At 46.7% G+C, this 23,288-nt stretch overlaps 1 protein-coding gene across 1 annotated transcript in view; it reads right to left on the minus strand.

The window, feature by feature from the left end:
* The window catches only part of SASH3 (SAM and SH3 domain containing 3), a 77,962-nt gene extending 54,929 nt beyond the window's left edge, over positions 1-23,033 (minus strand). Inside the window, exons 1-2 of the mRNA XM_077485365.1 lie at positions 22,802-23,033; positions 9,143-9,235 (exon numbers count right to left, since the gene is read on the minus strand). Coding sequence (XP_077341491.1) covers positions 9,143-9,235; positions 22,802-22,858 — 150 coding nt within the window. The 5' untranslated portion in view covers positions 22,859-23,033. The remainder of the gene's footprint in view (positions 1-9,142; positions 9,236-22,801) is intronic.
* Positions 23,034-23,288: the final 255 nt, after the last annotated feature.

Genomic DNA, 23,288 nt, shown 5'->3' on the forward strand with positions numbered 1-23,288 from the left:
ACCGGACAAAGTGCCACGCATGCTCAGAATAAACTGAGAGACAAAAGCTATTGGCTACTGGCCCACGTTTATAGTCCCGACGTACGTGTTTGACGTCACCTCGTTCAGAAACGATCGGATTTTTCCGACAACTTTGTGCGACCCGTGTGTATGCAAGACAAGTTTGGGCTAAAAGATTGTGTGGTCGGAATGTCCGGCCGTGTGTATGGGGCATAAGAGGGAGAGGGAGATTCTCTCCTTACTTTGTATATTTCTTCTGACTTCCTGCTGTGTCTGACACCAATAAACAAGAAAAAATAAATGTTTTGCTCTGAGTAATGTTTGTATGGGGTTTTTTTTTTTGTTTTTTTTTTGTTTTGTTGTTAAGAAATGAAACGCAGGGACATTTCCAGAGAAGGAAAATGTCAAAAGTAACCTTCAAAACTTGCAAAAGTTCCCAGTAATGAGATACATCTGTAGATTACTATTTGTACAATTCTGTTACAATGTATAAATTCTGAAGAAGGGAAAGAAGTTATCCCAAAAGCTTTCATCTTTTAACCCCTTCAATCCAGGGGAACTTTCACCCCCTTCCTGCCCAGGCGCCAGTTTTCAGCTTCCATCGCTGTCGCACTTTGAATGACAATTGCGCGGTCATGCTACACTGTACCCAAATGACATTTTTTTTCCCTTTCTTTATTTCTTTGGGTGGTATTTAAAGTGATTGTAAAGTCTTGTTTTTTTTTTTTTTTTAACCAGGATTTGCCCCCTTAATGACCAGGCCATTTTTTGCGATACGGCGCTGCGTCGCTTTAACTGACAATTGCGCTGTCGTGCGATGTTATACTCAAACAAAATTGGCGTAATTTTTTTCCCCCCACAAATAGAGATTCTTTTGGTGGTATTTGATCACCTCTGTGTTTTTTTTTTTTTTTTTCATTTGCACTATAAACAAAAAAAACAATTTTGAAAAAAAAATAAAATAAAAACAATATTTTTCACTTTTTGCTATAATAAATATTCCCCCCCCCCTCCCCCCCAAAAAAATGTCTTAATTAGTTTAGGCCGATATGTATTCTTCTACATATTTTTGGTATTAAAAAAAAAAAAAAAAAACGCAGTATGCGTATATTGATTGGTTATAGCGTCAACAAAATATTTCATAGATTTATGGCATTTTTATTATTATTTTTTTTACTAGTAATAATAGCGATGATCAGAGATTTTTAGTGGCACTGCGGACAGATCGGTCACTTTTGATACTTTTTTGGGACCAGTGACATTTATACAGCGATCAATGCTATAAATAGCCACTGATTACTGTATAAATGTCACTGACAGGGAAGGAGTTAACACTAGGGGGCGATCAAGGGGTTAAGTGTTCCCTTGGGAGCTGTTTCTAACTGTTGGGGGGGGGAGTGTAGTGACTGGAGGAGGAGAGAGATCGCTGTTCCTAATCATTAGGAACAGCAGATCTCTCTCTCCTCCCCTGACAGAACGGGGATCTGTCTGTTTACATTGAAAGATCCCCGTTCTGTCTCTGTCATGAGCGATCTCGGGTGGCCGGTGGACACGGCTCAGGCATCGTTCTGCGGGCACACGCGCCCCCTAGTGGTCTTAAAGCGACCGACGTACAATGACAGCGATTGGCCCAGGAGAGCCAACCTGCCTCAGTGTAACTGCAGCGGCTGGACCTTAAGTGGTTAAAATAAAAATCATGTTGTACTTACCTCCTCTGTGTAATGGTTTTGCACAGAGCAGCCCCGGATCCTCCTCTTCTCGGGTCCCTCTCCTGGCTCCTAGTCCAGTGACCCTACAGAAAGCAGCTTGCTATGGGGGGGGGGGGCACCCGAGCCGAGTCACAGCTCCGTGTGTCCATTCAGACATGGAGCCCTGACCCGGCCCCGCCCCCTCCTCTCTCTCTCCCCCTGATTGGCTACCTGACTTTGATTAACAGCTGCTGGAGCCAATGGTGCTGCTGCTGTGTCTCAGCCAATCAAGAGGACAGTCCCGGACAGCTAAGACACTTGTGGACATCGCTGGAGAGAGATAGGGCTCAGGTATGTAATAGGGGGGCTGAGGGGGGCTGCTACACACGGAAGTTTTTTTTATCTTAATGCATAGAATGAACCTTCTGCCTTTACAACTCCTGTTTTTTTTTTTGTTTTTTTTTTGGTTTTTTTGCTAAATAATCTAAAAAAGATGCAAAATTTTGATAAAACATGTTTTTCTTTGTTTCTGTTATAAACTTTTGCAAATAAATAATTGTTTATTTTATTATTTTATTCTTTTTTTATTTTACTTGTATAACTGGTAGCTCACAAGAGCCTCATAGTTTGTTTTAATAAATAATTGTTCTTTATAAATTTAGGCCGAAATTTATTCTGCTCCATTTCTTTGGTGAAGATAACCCAAATCAGTGTGTAATATTTGGTCTGTAGGAAAGTTATAGAGTCCACAAACAATGGGATATATATCTGATGTACTGATGGGCCGATCTAATTTCTTTAGGCCCAAAAGCACAGGACAGTACAAATACCCACCAAATGACCCCTTTTTCGAAAGCAGACAGTCCAAGGTATTTAGTAAGAGACTTTTTGAAGTTGTAATTTTTTTGTCCTAATTTTTTGGAAAATGAAGAAATCCCCCCCCCCCCAATTTTTTTTTTACACATTTTCACCAGTGCAGTACATATTCATCATTTAACTGTTGTGGTGGTGATCTAGGACACTTGTTTTATTATATTTATTTTCAACACAATGTGAATAGAGAAATATAATGATACCAGAGTAACATTGTACTACTCTGGAGAAGTCATCAGGATTAGGCATGTGCTATTTGTTTAGTTACAAATTATTTTTTTAACGAATTTCGAAAAATTTGAACATTCGAATATTCAAATATTCAAAAATTTGTAAATTTGAATATTTGAATATTCAAAAATTCTGAAGTTCGAAAATTAAAAAATCTGAAAATAAGAACGAAAATCCGAAAATTCGAAAACCCAAAAATCTGAAAATCTGAATAATAAATAACTAACAAATAATTTAACTATTAAATCATAGGTATTGGAATTTGCTTTCAAATTTGGCTGTTAGAGAACGTAACGAATACCAATTTATCCGAAGTTACGAATTATCTAAAATAATGAAAGCCGTATCTAAACGATTGGAACGTAATGAACTAATAATAATAATAATAATAAAAAAATCTTATTATTCATTTATTCCGTTTTATTTGTTTAGATGCGACATTCGTTTGTTCGGATAATTCGCAACTTCGGATAAATTCATATTCGTTGACTATGACTAACAGCCAAATTTGAAAAGACATTCCCGGTACATTGGCTGTGTCCAGTGGACACGGCCGGTGTCAGATCGCGTTGCGAGAGGATGTCATATGACGTCCACTCAGGATAACAAAGCCACTGCCTGGCCATCGTTTATCTATAGGCTGGGCGTTGAGTGGTTAATATGTTAGAGAAGAATTCCGGGACTGGATGTTTTTTGGAATAGTTACATTGGTCCAACTTCTGATTACAGGAGGTTGGCAGTTTGGCAAAGGTACCATTCGGGGAACAACTGAGCAATCAGCATTCTCTGATTGAATGAGGAGGAGAAGGGGGTGTGGCGATGTAAAGATCCCCACCTCATCCAATCAAAGAACACTTTGTGTTCATTGAGAAACTTGCAAAGGGTTCTCTGATTTTTTACATTATATATATATATATATTATCATTACATCAGGGTCCCCAGAGAGCCCCCTACTTACATAAGGGTCCCCAGAGAGCCCCCTACTTACATAAGGGTCCCCAGAGAGCCTCCCCCTTACATTAGGGTCCCCAGAGAGCCCCTTCCTTACATCGGGGTCCCCAGAGAGCCTCACCTTACATCAGGGTCTCCAGAGAGCCCCCCCCTTGCATCAGGGTCCCCAGAGAGCCTCCCCCTTGCATCAGGGTCCCCAGAGAGCCCCTTCCTTACATCAGGGTCCCCATAGAGCCCCTTCCTTACATCAGGGTCCCCATAGAGCCCCTTCCTTACATCTGGGTCCCCAGAGAGTCTCCCCCTTGCATCAGGGTCCCCAGAGAGCCTCCCCCTTACATAAGGGTCCCCAGAGAGCCTCCCCCTTACATAAGGGTCCCCAGAGAGCCTCCCCCTTACATAAGGGTCCCCAGAGAGCATCCCCCTTACATCAGGTCCCCAGAGAGTCTCCCCTTACATCAGGGTCCCCAGAGAGCCTCCCCCTTGCATCAGGGTCCCCAGAGAGCCTCCCCCTTACATCAGGGTCCCCAGAGAGCCTCAGGGTTCCCAGAGAGTCCCCCACTTACATCAGGGTACCCAGAGAGCCCCCACTTAAATCAGGGTCCCCAGAGAGCCCCTGCCTTACATCAGGGTCCCCAGAAATTCCCCACTTACATCAGGGTACCCAGAGAGCCCCCCCTTAGATCAGGGTCCCCAGAGAGCCCCTTCCTTACATCAGGGTCCCCAGAGAGCCCCTTCCTTACATCAGGGTCCCCAGAAATCCCCCACTTACATCAGGGTCCCCAGAAATCCCCCACTTACATTAGGGTCCCCAGAGAGCCCCCCCTTACATCGGGTCCCAGGGGATAGCCTCCCCCTTACATCAGGGTCCCCAGAGAGCCTTCCCCTTACATCAGCGTCCCCAGAGAGCCTCCCCCTTACATCAGGGTCCCCAGAAGCTGCTCCTTACATCGGGGTCCCCAGAGAGCCTTCCCCTTGCATCAGGGTCCCCAGAGAGCCTCCTCTTACATCAGGGTCCCCAGAGAGCCCCCCACTTACACCAGGGTCCCCAGAGAGCCTTCCACTTACATCAGGGTCCCCAGAAAGCCCCTCCTTACATCAGGGTCCCCAGAAAGCCCCTCCTTACATCAGGGTCCCCAGAAATCCCCCACTTACATCAGGGTACCCAGAGAGCCCCCCCCCTTACATCAGGGTCCCCAGAGAGCCCCTTCCTTACATCAGGGTCCCCAGAAATCCCCCACTTACATCAGGGTACCCAGAAATCCCCCACTTACATTAGGGTCCCCAGAGAGCCCCCCCTTACATCGGGTCCCAGGGGATAGCCTCCCCCTTACATCAGGGTCCCCAGAGAGCCTCCCCCTTACATCAGGGTCCCCAGAGAGCCTTCCCCTTACATCAGCGTCCCCAGAGAGCCTCCCCCTTACATCAGGGTCCCCAAAAGCTGCTCCTTACATCGGGGTCCTCAGAGAGCATTCCCCTTGCATCAGGGTCCCCAGAGAGCCCCCCACTTACATCAGGGTCCCCAGAGAGCCTTCCACTTACATCAGGGTCCCCAGAAAGCCCCTCCTTACATCAGGGTCCCCAGAAAGCCCCTCCTTACATCAGGGTCCCCAGAAAGCCCCCCTTTACATCAGGGTCCCCAGAGAACCTCCCCCTTACATCGAGGTCCCTAGAGGGAGGGTGGGCAGTGAGGGATGATGTAATCTCTCTTCTACATGCGGCTGCACAGTGAAAGTGGAACAGCGGTGATGCAGGGTGGGCGGTAAGAGATCATGTCATCTCTCTGCTCTCTCGCCCGACCGGCTCTCCTATGCTGCCCGCCGCACTTGCATCCCAGCTGCAGAGTGGCCACGGCTGTCTCTGAGAGACTCGCGCTATGGGCCCCAGATTCAGAGCTATAGCCCCAAAAGCCACCCCCTAGTGACGCTACTGGCCCTGGCCATGCTGGACCAATATAAATACGTAAAAATATCCACACCTGGAATCATTCTTAAAGTTAGCCAATAAAGGGGATCACCTAAATTCCGAACTTCCCGCATTAATTAACGGTTAACATGGAACAACAATCAACTACTGTACTACCATTTTATTACAAAGAGCTCCACAGAGTCATGTCTCAAAGGACAAACAAACAAGGAATAATAAAGCACGAGTACATACTGAGGGGTTGACTTACTAAAGGTAAATAGACTGTACACTTTGCAAAGTGCAGTCACTCCAGAGCTTAAAAAACAAGGGAAAGCTTCACGTTGCAAAGAATACCCAATCACATGCAAGGAAAATAAAATAAAAAACAGCATTTTTTGCTCGCACATGATTGGATGATTGAAGTCAGCAGAGCTTCCCCTCGTTTACTATGGTCTGGAGCAACGGCCCTTGCAGAGTCTATTTGATCTTATGTCGCGTACACACGATCAAAATTTTTCGGCCAGCAAAAGACCGATGAGAGATTTTCATCGGAAAATGCGACCGTGTGTACGCTCCATCGGAATTTAGCTGCCCGAATTCCCGCCAGCAAAAATTTGAGAGCATGTTCTCAATTTTTCCAACGGAAATTCCAATCGCGTGTATACAAATCCGACGTGCAAAAACTCAGGCATGCTCAGATTCAACAAGGAGACGGAAGCAGGGGCGTACTGACAACTCATGGGGCCCCCGGGCAATAGGGGAAGATTATGGGGCCCCCGGGCAATAGGAGATTATGGGTCCCCCAGGCAATAGATTATGAGGCAACACAGTATACACACACATACAGTATACACACACAGAAGCACAATATACACACACAGAATATACATACACACACTGAAAAGGTACTGGAGAGGTGGGGCAGCCATAATCTTGGGATTTTTTAATCTGGCAGGGAACCCTGATGGGGCCCCTTAGTGGCATGGGGCCCTCGGGCAGTGCCCGAGTGCCCAAATGGTCAGTCCGCCCCTGGACGGAAGCTATTGGCTACTGGGTAATGAACTTCCTTTTTCTAGTCCCGTCGTACGTGTTGTACGTCACTGCGTTCTTCGCGGTTTGGAATTTGGTGTGACCGTCCGTGTGTAGGTAAGACAGCTTGAGCGAAATCCCGTCGGAATTCCGTCGGGAAAACCATCAGAGCTTTTTCCGACCAAAATTCCGATCGCGCGTACGCGGCATTAGACTAGTCAGTCAACCCCCGGAGACCCCCCGAGAGGTTACATAGAGAAGATACACAAGCAGTGGCGAAACTACCAGGGTCGCAACAGTCGCACTTGCGACTGGGCCCATGTGTTCTGCCACTGTGGAGGGGCCCCCAGACAAACATGAAAGACTTCCGGTCCGGCGCCTGATGTAATGACCGCAAGGATGGTGAGCTCTATCACCGCCAGTAATGACTTCTGGTACTTGTTCCAGTGACTGGCTCCCGGCGTGTGTGAGAAGTTTAAGGTCTTCCATGCTACGATTACCCTGTATAGCAGCATCTCTCCCTCTTCCTGCCTCACATACAGACTAAAACCCCCTTCCCCCTCCGCCTCGGCTTGGCTGTCACAGACCGAAGGAGGGGGAGGGGGGGGGGGGAGAAAGCACACAACACTCAACGGGACGGGACATGCTGATAAGGTTCGTACTGACTCTGAATGCTCGGTACTTGCAGGGAAGGAAGGAGGGGGGAGAGCTAGTTGTGAAAGGAGGATGCTTGCTGGGTGCATTGTGAAGTTTGCACTAGATGGTTACAGTGCAATGTGCAGTATGCAATGGATGGGTACTGCTGTGCAACAAGCAGCATGCACTGGATGTGTGCTGTGTGACAGGCAGTGCACTTTGGATCAGTGCAGTGTGCAGTGAGTGGTATATTGCAATATGTAGTGAGCACTGAATGTGCGATGTGCACTGTGCACTCGATGGGTGCCATGTAATGTGCAGTGCACACTGGATTTGTGCAGTGGATATGCCATGTGCACTGAATGGGTGCACTGCGCACTAGTGGGGCAATGTGCAGTGTGCTTGGATTTGTTCAAGTTGTGAGAAGCATACTTGCAGTGATTTGGGGGGATAAGATGATGCTGTATGTGCAAGGGGGCGTTTTAGGAGCAGACAGAACTTGTGCTAGAAGGGGGGGGTTCAATAAATAATATGACCCCCCCCCCAGCACCAGTTCTCTCTGCTCCTAAAACGCCCCCTTGCACATACAGCATTCTCTTATCCCCCCCCCCCCAAATCACTGTAAGTATCCTTTTCTGACAACTTTTTCCCTCCCCCCATCAAAGAGAGGCTGTCTGCTATTGAGATGATCATAGTTTCTGGGATTCCGGGCACCTCGCTAGAGATTTGGGGTAATCACTCCAGGACTCAAGGCCAGTTCACACCACGAATCACAAAGGAACGCACTCTGCATTTTTAAGCGATACACATGCCTTCCAGGTGCTGTGTGCGATTTCAGCCTTTTCATTTGAATAGGCTAAAATTGTGTTGGTCTGCACCAAGAGCTGTGCATGTGCTACTTTACAAAACGCACTGCAACTGGATTGCATGGTACTGCTGGTCATACAATCTGGTGCAGGCAAACACTGCATTTGCAACCGGCATTTGGGGAGTCATTAAGTTGACAACCACTGCAGATCGCTTTGGCAGTGCATTTTGAAGTGTGGGAAACGCACCCAAAACGCATGTTTACCTCAAGGCATTCTGGTGTGAATAGACCCTTAGTCCAGACACACAGGATTTCATTTGTATCTCAGGAAGGTCACACCAAAACCGGGACAGTTTAGAAGTATGGATTTGTATTTGAAGTAGAGAGGATTTGTGTTTTGGGGAGTTTGTACTGGAAAGGGGGATTTGAGTAGTAGGATTTGTGACAGAACTGAGGAGAATACTTATGCTGGCATGGAGGGAAAGAATTTTAATGCTGGGGGAGTTTGACCCAGGATGGTGGGAAAGGGTTGTACTGGAAGGGAGGACCTGGGGGACAGGATCTGTGCTAGAAATTGCGAGAGGATTTTTGCAGAGAGGGTGATTGGGTGGGGGTGGATTTGTAGAGACGTCCTACACGTTGCACCCCATCACAAATACAGGTGTAATGTGAAAGAGGTTAGAATGTGAAGTGAGGGTGGGTTGCATTGTGGAGGGAAGAGGGGTGGCAGGGCTTTAAAAATCAAAATGCACCTTCGCCTGTGTAGCCAAAAATTCTTGCATTGGCTCAGCTGGTACTGATAACCGCTGCCCAACTTGCACTTGCGACCCTGGTGTTCTGCCACAGTGGGGGTGGGCCCAAGATGGCAGGAAAGGGGCCACTGTGGGACCGTAATAAAGGGCCCCGGGACGAGAGGTGGGGGGGGCCCTTCACGATTTCTTGCATCGGGGCCCTGAAGGTTGTAGTTACGCCTCTGTACACAAAAGATACGTTCAGGAATGTTCTGCAGATTCTCACTCACTTCGGTTTCCAGGTTGAACTCATTGCAGGAAACGGGCGAGCTCGGCTTTGATTTCCCGAAATCCTTAAAGCTGCTGGAGCGTTGTAGGGACAACTAGAGGGAATGAGAAAGGCATTGTATGTAAATAAGGTATCACAAGGCAGGAAATCCACAGACAAGGCAATGAACGCATTAGACAAAGAACACAAGGTGAGTCTACAAGTCCAAAGTAGACCAGCACACCCACAAGTACCGTTCCTAGTTTATTAATCCATTAAGGAACTCCACTAGTACCCTGTGGGCTGGTGACTAGGTCCTAGCACCCCACCCCGAAAATGTCAAAACATTAATAGAACATGAGGAAACCTAAACAACTTCAGAGGGTCTCCAGAGGGACCGCAAAGTCTACAAAGAGAACTTGCAACCTTACCAATGGAGCCCAATGGTCATTCTTCTGTCCATCTGTGAGCACCATCCTTGGAAGTTGGTGGATTTACGTAACTGATAGTCATCACTTGGCAAGATTAGTTCATAAGCTGTTGAATCTTGAGGATCACGGGGTGGGTGTGTTGGGGTTTGGGGGTGGGTGGATGTGTTGGGGTTTGGGGGTGGGTGGATGTGTTGGGGTTTGGGGGTGGGTGGATGTGTTGGGGTTTGGGGGTGGGTGGGTGTGGTGGGGTTTGGGGGTGGGTGGATGTGTTGGCTTTTGGGGGTTGGTGGATGTGTTGGCTTTTGGGGGTTGGTGGATGTGTTGGCTTTTGGGGGTGGGTGGATGTGTTGGGGTTTGGGGGTGGGTGGGTGTGTTGGGGTTTGGGGGTGGGTGGATGTGTTGGGGTTTGGGGGTGGGTGGGTGTGTTGAGGTTTGGGGGAGGGTGGGTGTGTTGGGGTTTGGGGAGGGTGGGTGTGTTGGGGTTTGGGGGTGGGTGGGTGTGTTGAGGTTTGGGGGTGGGTGGGTGTGTTGAGGTTTGGGGGAGGGTGGGTGTGTTGAGGTTTGGGGGAGGGTGGGTGTGTTGAGGTTTGGGGGAGGGTGGGTGTGTTGGGGTTTGGGGGTGGGTGGGTGTGTTGGGGTTTGGAGGTGGGTGGGTGTGTTGGGGTTTGGGGTGGGTGGGTGTGTTGGGGTTTGGGGTGGGTGGGTATGTTGGGGTGGGTGGGTATGTTGGGGTTTGGGGAGGGTGGGTGTGTTGGGGTTTGAATGGGGGGGTTTCGTTTGAAGGGTTACATGGAGGGTAAGTATGAGAGGTGCAAGATATGTGTTCGATTTACAAAGAGGGTGTTGTAGGGGGAGGATAGTGTTAGATTTAAATATGGGGGTAATTGTTAGGGGTGTTACGTGAATGGCCAGGGCTACATAGAAGGTTTTTTTTTTTTTAGGTTACAGGGACGGTTAGTGATTGGTTCGTTCACACTTTGGCGATTTGTAATCGCTGGGCAGAATCTGCTCCCGATTCTAATCCGTGGCAGAACGCACAACGCATGTGTGGGTGCCATTGTAGTAGGCGCGATTTTGCCATGATTATCGCGTGATGGAATCTTGCGGAAAAATCGAGCAAAACACAATAAAAAAAAAAATCTCACAAAGCTTGTCACTCAAAAGCCAGCAGAAGTTTGTATTGGGCAACAAACCTGCGACACGTAGAAGAGAGTTGTTGAGGTTACATGAAGGGCTAGTGTTAGGGTTACATGAAGTGTTATTATTGGACTTATAGGAAGGGTTAGTGTTAGGGTTACATGGAGAGTTGTTGAGGTTACAGGGAAGGTTAGTGTTAGGGTTACATTGAGAGTTGTTGAGGTTACAGGAAGGGTTAGTGTTTAGGTTACATGAAGAGTTGTTTGGGGTTACATGAAGGGTTATTATTGGACTTATAGGAAGGGTTAGTGTTAGGGTTACATGGAGAGTTGTTAGGGTTCCATGAAGGGCTAGTGTTAGGGTTACATGAAGAGCTATTGAGGTTACAGGGAAGGTTAGTGTTAGGGTTATATGGAAGTTGTTAGGGTTCCACAAAGGGTTATTGTTGGACTTACAGGAAGGGCCAGTGTTAGGATTAGATAAAGGTTTATTTTTGGGGTTACGGGGATGGTTAGGGTTAAATCAAGGATTATTGTTAAGGTTATAGTAATCATTAGGACGACATAGGGGGTTATTGTTGGGGTTACAGAGAGGGTTAGTGTTAGGGTTACATGAAAGGTTGTGCTTGGGTTATGGGGAGGAATCATTTGAGGTCCACGGGGGGGTTAGTGTTGGGGGAGTGTCAGGACTGGGCTCAGCCCTTCCTTCTCAAAGCTGGCTGCTCAGATGTCGGCTAACTGCCAGCTCCTATCTCTCCAGAGTTACTCACCTGTTGATGATATCCTGCTCGTCAGTCCTGCCTACTTAAGCTGTTCAGCCCAGATTATCTTTGCCTTCGCCCTGGTCAACATCTCCTGCGATCCTGTTCAAGACTTACTTTGCTGACATCCCTTCTGGCTCCAGATCCTGCTTGCTGGTCCACCTCATTGATCCCCGACTTCTGGCTTGGCTGACTATCCGTTTGGCGTTACTGAACTTTGGCTATGTTTTGACTATGTTTATTCTTTTTTACTTTTATTATTAAACAAGTGTGATTTAACTGTAAAAACAAAACAAAAAAAAAAAAAAAAAAGAAACGTAGTCAAAACATAGCCAAAGTTCAGTAACCGCAACGGATAGTCAGCCAAGCCAGGAGTCAGGGATCAATGTAGTGGAACAGCAAGCAGGATCTGGAGCCAGAAGGGATTTCAGCAAAGCGGGTCTTGAACAGGAATGCAGGAGATAGTTTCTGTGATGTTGACCAAGGCGAAGGCAGAGATCCTCTGGACTGGGCGGCTTAAGTAGGCAGGACTGACGAGCAGGATATCATCAGCAGCTAAGTAACTGTGGAGAGAGATAGGCAATTAGCCGAAAGCTGAGCGGGCAACTTTGAGAAGGAAGGGCTGAGCCCAGCCCTGACAGGGTGACAGGTAGAGTTAGTATTAGGGTTAGTGTGAGGGTTAGTGTGAGGGAGGCCTTAAGGTGCCAACGTTGCTTTCTAAGCCAAAGCCTACCAGAGCTAAGCCCCCCGGAGATGAAAGCTGAGGTGTCTTCCCATAATCCCTTGCTTCTGGAAACATGGATCTACTGGGCTTTGCCCGGTACTTGCCTCTTGGTGGAAATCAGTACCCATTGAACAGCCAAATCTACAACACTGAGAATTCTGCGTGGTTCCAGTAAAACGCACACAGGGGACAACTCTCTACTATAACGAGGACTCGTCAGTGGTGGAACTCTTCGCAGCTCGCAGTGTGCGGCTTCTGCCTCTCTTCTGGTCAGGATGCCGCAACCTCAGGTTCTCAGCCTGTAGTTACAGTCTGCTTTAACCCCTGCTGTGCTGCATCCTGCACATGCAAGGCTCTTTACAGGAAACACGCTCACACCTGATGAGCAGAGGAGGAAGTGGCACCAAAAGGTGTCAAAGTTTGACTAAGCAGAGAAGCAGACCCCCCCCCTCCCCCCCCCTCCCCCCTCGGCTGGGGAAAAGACATTTGCATCAATATTTCATGAGGATGGAAAGAATAAAAAAAAAAAAAGATTCACTGCAGCTGTCTGAAATGTAAATAATTTTTGTCTAGACAGTTGTCAGACCATAGGTATAGTATCAGAATCTTTTGCCCAGCTGCTGAGAAGCTACGCGTTTCACCAGGCATTAAAAAAGTCCTAGCAAAAAAAAAAAAAAAACCCAGAAAATACCAATATGGCTCATTGGAGCTGAGCTTATGCGTTTCGTGTCACAAAGAGTAAAGAGAGACTTTTAGAAAAAAAAAAGCGCTGTTGTGGCATTAAAGATATAAGAGCTGTATACCTACCGCCATTTTGTTGTAGCCCGTAGTAAGGTCCCTCCTTCCACTTTGCCTCATAGAGTAAAATATACAATTGGTTTTGGGCAATCTTATATAGAAACACATTGCCATTGGATTTCAGCCATGGAAGCAAAACTAAAGATTGAGAGAAGTTACAGGAGGGAAAGCGACCGCTTCCCCTAACAGGCCCAACGTCAATCGTTCGATCCTGTGAGATGATGCCTGGCGGGATTGTGGATGGTATATATGTGATAGTATATATGTGATAGTATATATGTGATGGTATATATGTGATGGTATATATGGTTACATAGTTAGTAAGGTTGAATAAAGACACCAGTCCATCCAGTTCAACCTGAGTGAGTGTCTACAATTGTCCCTATCCCTGTACATTGCACACTCACATCAGTCCCTACCCTCAAGGAGCCCACAATCCAAGGTCCCCATTCATATACTAGGGGCCAATTTGGGACAGAAGCCAATTAACCTACCTGCATGTCTTTGGAGTGTGGGAGGAAACCGGAGTACCCGGAGGAAACCCACACAGGCACAGGGAGAACATGCAAACTCCAGGCAGGCAGTGTCGTGGATGGGATTCAAACCAGCAACACTTTTTACTGCTAGGTGAGAGTGCTGCCCACATATATGTGATGGTATACATGTGATGGTATACATGTGATGGTATACATGTGATGGTATACATGTGATGGTATACATGTGATGGTATACATGTGATGGTATACATGTGATGGTATACATGTGATGGTATACATGTGATGGTATACATGTGATGGTATACATGTGATGGTATACATGTGTCACCTAGACATTTGCAATTCGCATAGTTCCAAATGTTTTTTTTTTTTTTTTTTTATGAATTTTCGACAAATTTGTTTGTTGCAAAAATATCCGAATTAATGAAATTCCAATTTAGACATTTTTCAGAACATTCGCAAATTTGAAATTCAAAAATCTGGAAATTTGAAAATGTAAAAAATTCATCAATTAGTAAATTTGAAAATCCGGAAAAGTTTTCCACTGACACCGATGATAGGGCACTATTCCACCTCACAATGATCACCAAGCCTGAGGCATGGTTTACTCCCTCTGATGCTAGAATGGCACCAACAATGGGGCACTACTCTTACCACTGATACCAACAAAGGGGCACTATTCCTCCCACTGATACCAATGATGGGGCACTATTCCTCCCACTGATACTAATGATGGGGCACTATTCCTCCCACTGATACCAATGATGGGGCACTATTCCTCCCACTGATACTAATGATGGGGCACTATTCCTCCCACTTACACCAATGATGGAGCACTATTCCTCCCACTTACACCAATGATGGAGCACTATTCCTCCCACTGGTACCAATGATGGGGCACTATTCCTCCCACTGATACCAATGATGTGGCACTATTCCTCCCACTGGTACCAATGATGGGGCACTATTCCTCCCACTGATACTAATGATGGGGCACTATTCCTCCCACTGATACCAATGATGGGGCACTATTCCTCCCACTGATACTAATGATGGGGCACTATTCCTCCCACTGATACCAATGATGGGGCACTATTCCTCCCACTGATATCAATGACGGGGCACTATTCCCCCCACTGACACCAATGATGGGGCACTATTCCCCCCACTGATACCAATGATGGGGCACTATTCCCCCCACTGATACCAATGATGGGGCACTATTCCTCCCACTGATACCAATGATGGGGCACAATTCCTCCCACTGACACCAATGATGGGGCACTATTCCTCCCACTGATACCAATGACGGGGCACTATTCCTCCCACTGATACCAATGATGGGGCACTATTCCTCCCACTGATACCAATGATGGGGCACTATTCCCCCCACTGACACCAATGATGGGGCACTATTCCCCCCACTGACACCAATGATGGGGCACTATTCCTCCCACTGATACCAATGATGGGGCACTATTCCTCCCACTGACACCAATGATGGGACACTATTCCTCCCACTGATACCAATGACGGGGCACTATTCCTCCCACTGACACCAATGGTGGGGCACTATTCCTCTCACTGATACCAATGATGGGGCACTATTCCTTCCACTGACACCAATGATGGGAGACTATTCCTCCCACTGACACCAATGATGGGAGACTATTCCTCCCACTGACACCAATGGTGGGGCACTATTCCTCTCACTGATACCAATGATGGGGCACTATTCCTCCCACTGATACCAATGACGGGGCACTATTCCTCCCACTGATACCAATGGTGGGGCACTATTCCTCTCACTGATACCAATGATGGAGCACTATTCCTCCCACTGACACCAATGATGGGAGACTATTCCTCCCACTGACACCAATGATGGGGCACTATTCTACCCACTGACACCAATGATGGGGCACTATTTCTCCCACTGACACCAATGATGGGGCACTATTCCTCCCAGTAACACCAATGATGGGGCACTATTCCCCCCACTGACACCAATGATGGGGCACTATTCCCCCCACTGACACCAATGATGGGGCACTATTCCTCCCACTGACACCAATGATGGGGCACTATTCCTCCCACTGACACCAATGATGGGGCACTATTCTACCTCCCATTGATCACCAAGTCTGGGGCATGGTTTACTCCTTATGACCCCTAGAACATTTTCTGCTCCCATTGACAGTAAACTGGCCCTTTGTTTAAAAAGTTTGGAGACCTCCTGACCTCGGCTATTGGATCACATGACTTCTCCTCCATTGCTGTGATGTCACACTGGTATACACTATGACTCTACCAGTAGAGTACAGGCTCCGACAGCAAAGCTTGCATAAAAAAGTCAAAATGAGTCACAAAGTCACCCAGAATATTATTCCAGAAATAGCAAAATCAGCAGAAAACGGCAAAAATACAAAACTTTAAAACATTACAGCAGAATTTTCTTCTCCTAAATACATTGCCTGACCTTTGTGACGAAAGTGATGTCATAGTGCAGAACTGCAACAAATTATCCATATTAATCAGTTTTTGAAGCCACCGTGGCTTGTTGATGAGATGAGAATCCTTTTGCTACATACTTAAGGGCTGAAGATATTTTACACTCATCTATTCTATGCATGAAGGTGAAAAACCTTCTGTGTGCAGCAGACCCCCCCAATACTTACCTGAGCCCCCTCTCGTTCCAGTGATGTGCACAAGAGCCTCAGCTCTCCTGGGACTCCTGCTCCTCATTGGCTGAGACATTGCCATTGGCTCCCGCTGCTGTCAATCACAGCCAATGAGAATGGGGGGGGGGAAGCCGCCAGCTCTGTATGTAAATGATCATGCAGAGCAGCAGCTCGGGAGCAAGCTTGCTTGGGGGCCCCCATTGCAAGCTGCTTGCCCTGGGGACACGTGGTGGGGGGGAGGGGCAGTAGCGCCAGCGTGGGACATGGGGAATGGAGCATCGGGGCTGCTCTGTGCAAAACCACTGCATAGAGCAGGTAAGAATAACATGTTTCTAATTTTTTTTTTTTTTTTTAATGTCTGTAATATGACTTTAATTGGTTTAGATGAGATCTTTTGTTTAGGAAGAAGGTCAGTCCTTTACCCACAGGGGTCCCCAAACTACGGCCCACTACAAGATTTTATCCAAACTCCATTCCTCATCCACCACCAATGGTAAGTAGGACTCTGATGGGGACCCCAAAGTAAGGAGAGATTCTGAATGTAGGGGGGGGGACTCTAACAGAGTCCCTAATGTAGGGGGAAACACTCATTAGTACCTTGATGTAAGGAGGGACTCTGATAGGGACATTGATTTAAGCTGGGACACAAATATAAGGGGTGGCTCTGACAGGGACCCTGATGTTAGGAGAAACTGTGATGGGGACCCTGATGTAAGGGGGGGGGACTCTGATGAGGACTTTGATGTAAGGGCAGACGCTGATGTGGACCCATTTATAAGGGAGGACTCTGACAGGGATCTGGATGTAAGGGGGGAGTCTGATGGGGACCCATTTATAAGGGATGACTCTGAGGACCCGGATGTAAGGTTTCGTCTTCCTGAGCCTTTCCATCTTCATTGTGGGCATGTGAAGCCAGCTAGGACTCTCTTTCGGGATATGGTGCCGCTGGCTACCCAGCATTCACCTCCCGATGTCGCACAGAGGCGGCGATGCACCACTGACCTCTGGGAATCAGGACACACCTCTCCCAGGAGGCAGTGCGCTGCGGGATATTACGTACTTCACTGCGGAGGGGAGAAAATGATTGTGCAGCTTCTTGTATAACAGTGTAAATTTCCTGTCCCCTCAAAATAACTCAACACACAGCCATTAATGTCTAAACCGCTGGCAACAAAAGTCAGTATACCCCTAAGTGAAAATCTCCAAATTGGGCCCAATTAGCCATTTTCCCTCCTCGGTGTCATGTGACTCGTTAGTGTTACAAGGTCTCAGGTGTGAATGGGGAGCAGGTGTGTTAAATTTGGTGTTATCGCTCTCACTCTCTCATACTGGTCACTGGAAGTACAACATGGCACCTCATGGCAAAGAACTCTCTGAGGATCTGAAGATAAGAATTGTTGCTCTACATAAAGATGGCCTAGGCTATAAGAAGATTGCCAAGACCCTGAAACTGAGCTGCAGCACGGTGGCCAAGACCATACAGCGGTATAACAGGACAGGTTCCCCTCAGAACAGGCCTCGCCATGGTCCACCAAAGAAGTTGAGGTCACGTGCTCAGCGTCATATCCAGAGGTTGTCTTTGGGAAATAGACGTATGAGTGCTGCCAGCATTGCTGCAGAGGTTGTAGGGGTGGGGGGTCAGCCTGTCAGTGCTCAGACCATACGCCGCACACTGCATCAAATTGGTCTGCATGGCTGTCGTCCCAGAAGGAAGCCTCTTCTAAAGATGATCCATAAGAAAGACCACAAACAGTTTGCAGAAGACAAGCAGACTAAGGAGATGGATTACTGGGACCATGTCCTGTGGTCTGATGAGACCAAGATAAAGGTATTTGGTGTCAGATGGTGACAAGCGTGTGTGGGGGCAACCAGGTGAGGAGGACAAAGACAAGTGTGTCTTGTCTACAGTCAGGCATGGTGGTGGGGGTGTCATGGTCTGGGGCTGCATGAGTGCTGCCGGCACTGGGGGGCTACAGATCATTGAGGGGACCATGAATGCCAACATGTACTGTGACATACTGAAGCAGAGCATGATCCCCTCCCTTCAGAGACTGGGCCGCAGGGCAGTATTCCAACATGATAACCACCCCAAACACACCTCCAACACCACCACTGCCTTGCTAAAGAAGCTGAGGGTAAAGGTGATGGACTGGCCAAGCATGTCTCCAGACCTAAACCCTATTGGTCATCTGTGGGACATCCTCAGAGGGAAGGTGGAGGAGGGGAAGGTCTCCAACATCCAAGAGCTCTGTGATGTCATCATGGGGGAGGGGGAGGTCTCCAACATTCACCAGCTCTGTGATGTCATCATGGGGGAGGGGAAGAGGACTCCAGTGACAACCTGTGAAGCTCTGGTGACCTCCATGCCCAAGAGGGTGAAGGCAGTGCTGGAAAATAATGGCGGCCACACAGAATATTGACACTTTGGGCCCAATTTGGAGAGACTTCCTCCTGCACCTGCATTGCCGCTGTGGATGAGCGCCACCTGCAGTGGAGAAGATAGACGGCACCTGCCTACACAACGGGGGTATCAGCAATTAAACTCACACAGGATCCATCTGCTTCCAGCAGTCTGCGATCGGCAGGGATGACGTGAGCGCATCGCACTCTTGGCTTTATGTCGTTGAATGAAGCGCGTGTGTGTGAAGCCAATGTCTTTCATCGCCAAACGTTTCAATTCCTTGTCTGCAGGTAGAATGCAGACTGCAGACAGTCCGAATGTAAACCAAGTCATGTTTACACTGGTTTGGGCCTCTGGTGAAGCTCTCAAAGCACGGAGGGGAAAGTAAAAGCAGAACTAAGCTTTTCTACACAAAAGAACCCTTCCACCAACCTTCCTGTCTCTGGGAACCCCTCCTAGGAAGGACTACATCTCCCACTCAAGAAACATTAAGGTGATGGTCAGTGGGAAGAATGCTCCTTACATTGGTGGTCATTGGAAAGAACTACCTACCCCCACAGTTCCGGCACCTCCACCACTGAATATATGTAATGCCAAGGAGTGTTGGGTTATGCTACAGTGTCTATTGGTGCTGGGTGCTGATGGATCTATTGTTGCTGGAGGGGACCATTGTCTGCACAACGGTTGATTGCTGCTGGGGAGGTCTATTGTTGCTGGTGGGGGATATATTGTTGCTGGGGGGGGGGGGCAGTTGTCACTGGGAGGGATCTACTGTTGAGGGACCAGTCTATTGTAGCTGGCTGCTAGAGGGTCTATTGTTGCTGGGTGGGTATCTATTGTTGCTAAGTAGGGTTCTATTGTGGCTGGTGGGTCTATTGTTATTGGGCGGGGATCTATTGTTACTGGTGGGTCTATTGTTGGCTGTGGGGGCGGGGTCTATTTGACTGCTTGTTATCAATAACAAATTCCATACACATTACTTAGTACCACAAAAGTTACTTGGTTCTGTATTCTCTAAAAGGGGCGGTGCTGGGAGGTGGGTAGGGGGCGGAACCAAGGACTGGTTCTCAGAGGTACCCTGTTTCCCCTGAAAATAAGACCTAGCGTGATTGTCGGTGATGGCTGCAATATAAGCCCTACCCCCCCAAATAAGCCCTACCCTGTTCCCCCCCACAAAATAAGCCCTACCCTGAAAATAAGACCTACAAGGTAACTAACTAGGGCTTATTTGGGGGGTAAGGCTTATATTGTAGCCATCACCGACAATCACGCTAGGTCTTATTTTCAAGGAAACAGGGTAGGTAGGGGCAAAGGCAATGGGTAACTCCCAAAAGGGGGAGTTTCTTGCACCTATTCTCTGAGAAGAAAAAGCGAAGAGGCAGAAATTGCTCAATGGCTCAAGGATCCCCTAAGCAACCTCTGGAGATCAACCGAGTCTCATAGACTCGCTGATCACAGAGCGCACCGCGTGCCGCGCGCCGCGCCCTGCAGGTGGGAGGGGGGCGCGCAGGCCGCTCGAGCACAGGAGGATGTCTATGGACGTCCTCCCGGCAAAGTAGGTCAGCGGTGCACCTGTCTTTTGCCTATAGCGCGGACAGGAAGCGGTTAACAACCAATAATTGCGCCGCATCCTTTTCTTTACATTTCAGCTGTCAGAGGGAAAATCCCGTTGACGGCTGAAAGAACCGAGTCAGAAGGTTTCGGTTTCAGGCCTCGGAGCATTTCTACGAGTACCGATACTCGTGTGAATAATCAGTATCGGCACTGATAGCGGTATCAGTATCGGTGCAACCCCCCCTCCTTCCTACGATCAACAGCTCTGCCTAGTGGGCGTTTTGTGGTATTTTACGTACTGAGGTATTTCACAAAGATACCATATTATGGACACTAGATGGAGCTGATGATCATAGGAAATATACATGCAGGGGAACCTCGGATTGCGAAGTAACGCGTTTAACGAGAGTTTCGCAATACGAGCGCCGTATTTTTAAAAATGGTAACTCGGTTTCGTGAAACGAGCATGATTCAGGTCAAGCATGTGCAGTACCGCGTTTAGCCTGAGGTGGGGGGGTGGTGCCTATCGGCACTGTTCGGAAAGGCCTGAGGACAGCTCGGCTGACCTCGGCAAACCTCGGGAACGGAGTCATTTCTGAGGTTTGCCGAGGTCAACCGAGGTGTGCTCGCCCGTTTTTTTGAGGCTCTCCGGTGCCCTCCCCACCTCTGGCCGCATGCGGTATTGCATGCCATTGAAGTCAATGTGGAACAAATTATTTTGCTTTCCATTGACTTCAATGGGGAAAGTCCCTTTGATATGCGAGTACTTTGGATTACTAGCATTCTCCTGGAACGGATTATACTTGTAATCTGAGGTTCCACCTGTCCTGAAGGAGTTTATAATCGAAGGTCCGTATGTCACACACACATACTGGGCCTAGTCTGGACAGGAGCCAGCGTCTTTGGAGTGAGTGGGGGGGGGGCCAGAGAGACCATGCAAACTCCATGCAGGTCGCGTCCTGATTGGGATTCCAAACCCCACTACTGCAAGGCAGGGGTGCTAACCCCTAATCCACTGCGCTGCCTATAATAAGACTGGAGGCCTGCTTCACGCTCATTGCGACTTCATTAACAGAAGCCAATGCAAGTCACAATGAAGTCGCAACAATAATAGTGCAGGGATCGTTTTTCTAAGTTACACCAATCAGAGTGGTTTCTTTGCCGGCGTCAGGGATGCGAATTGCATTGCGACTTTGAACTCTCAAGTCGCATGACGAGTCGCACTGATGTGACCCACAGCTAAGAGACAGACAATGAAATGTCAGTGTGCTTTCCCTGAATGGGGCAACAAAAATAATGGAACACAATTGTGCAATAATGAAAACCTATATACACTATAATAGTAATATAAATTTCTATATACTATAATAGTAATATAAACTTCTATATACACCATAATAGTAATATAAATCTATATACACCATTATAGTAATATACACCTATATACACCATAATAGTAATATACACCTATATACACCATAATAGTAATATACACCTATATACACCATAATAGTAATATACACCTATATACACCATAATAGTAATATAAATCTATATACACCATTATAGTAATATACACCTATATACACCATAATAGTAATATAAATCTATATACACCATTATAGTAATATACACCTATTTACACCATTATAGTAATATAAACTTCTATATATCAAAATAGTAATATAACCCTATATACTCCAATATAGTAATATAGCAATATAAACCTATATGCACCATTATAGTAATATAAACTTCTATATACCATAACAGTAATATAAACTTCTATATACCATAGTAGTAATATAAACCTATATACACCATTATAGTAATATACACCTATATACACCATAATAGAAATATAAACCTATATACACCATAATAGTAATATAAACTTCTATATACCATAATAGTCATATAAATCTATATACACCATAATAGTAATATAAACTTCTATATACCATAATAGTAATATAAATCTATATACACCATTATAGTAATATATACCATAATAGTAATATAAACCTATATACACCAATATAGTAATATAAACCTATATACACCATAACAGTAATATAAACCTATATTCTCCATAGTAGGAATATAAACCTATACAGTATACACCATAATAGTAATATAGCAATATAAATCTATATACACCATTATAGTAATGTAAACCTAGATACACTATAATAGTAATATAAACCTATATATAGCATAGTAGTAATATAAACCTATACCGTATACACCATTATAGTAATGTAAACCTATATACACTATAGTAGTAATATAAACCTATACCGTATACACCATTATAGTAATGTAAACCTATGTACACTATAGTAGTAATATAAACCTATATACACTATAGTAGTAATATAAACCTATAAAGAAAAGTTTATACCGTCTATAATGTGAAAAAAAGCAATCTTGATTATATGGTGATTGAAGAGGAATTTTGTGGGACCGGTGAACGGGGATAAGCGAAGCGGTCTGCGAATTAGATAAATGGGCAGCCTGTTGATTCTCTTTTGCCTATCTTTAGTTTTGTCCGGTTTGTTGGCTACCATACAATGTATGGGCTCCGATTGGCCAGATTCATGATTTGTTTCATACTCTGCCGACCCGGAGGGATCAACACGGACACAATTCAGATCAAAATTTAGCAAATTTGCAATCAACGGCCAACGTGCCTCACCTTCTTTTTCTGAGCGGGGTCTTTGTCCGAACAATTGGAGGGCTTCCGTCTCAACATCTCTCCACCTGCTTGGCCGGGGGCCCGGTGCCGAGAAGCGAAGGGTTGTCCGCTTCGGTGTAACTACTGCTGCCTGGCTTGTTCAGGGTGCAGAAACTTCGACAGGAAGCCGGGTCATGTGACTTGCCAAAAAAAAAAACACAGCTTTATGCTTGGGGTGGTTTCAGAAGATTGAGACGGAGGGGACCTGAGAATAAGGAAGGAAACGAGAGAGAATTAGCACGCAAATGAAGAACATGGGCCTGCAAGAGACGGAGAAGCGAGACCCTCAATACTCCGGACAAGGCATAAAGAATGACCATGGAGAGCAAAGAACCCAACAGGTCCTCTTCCCATTTCATTGGATTTTCCATGAAAATGACTTGTTAGGTGGCACCTCCAGGAGCGCACAATTTTACAAATAAAGTGATCTAATGACAAAGTCTTTCAG

Source organism: Lithobates pipiens, unplaced genomic scaffold (assembly GCF_037356315.1).
Source record: "Lithobates pipiens isolate NorthernLeopardFrog02 unplaced genomic scaffold, aLitPip1_a1.2 Scaffold_1, whole genome shotgun sequence".
Lineage (NCBI taxonomy): Eukaryota > Metazoa > Chordata > Amphibia > Anura > Ranidae > Lithobates > Lithobates pipiens.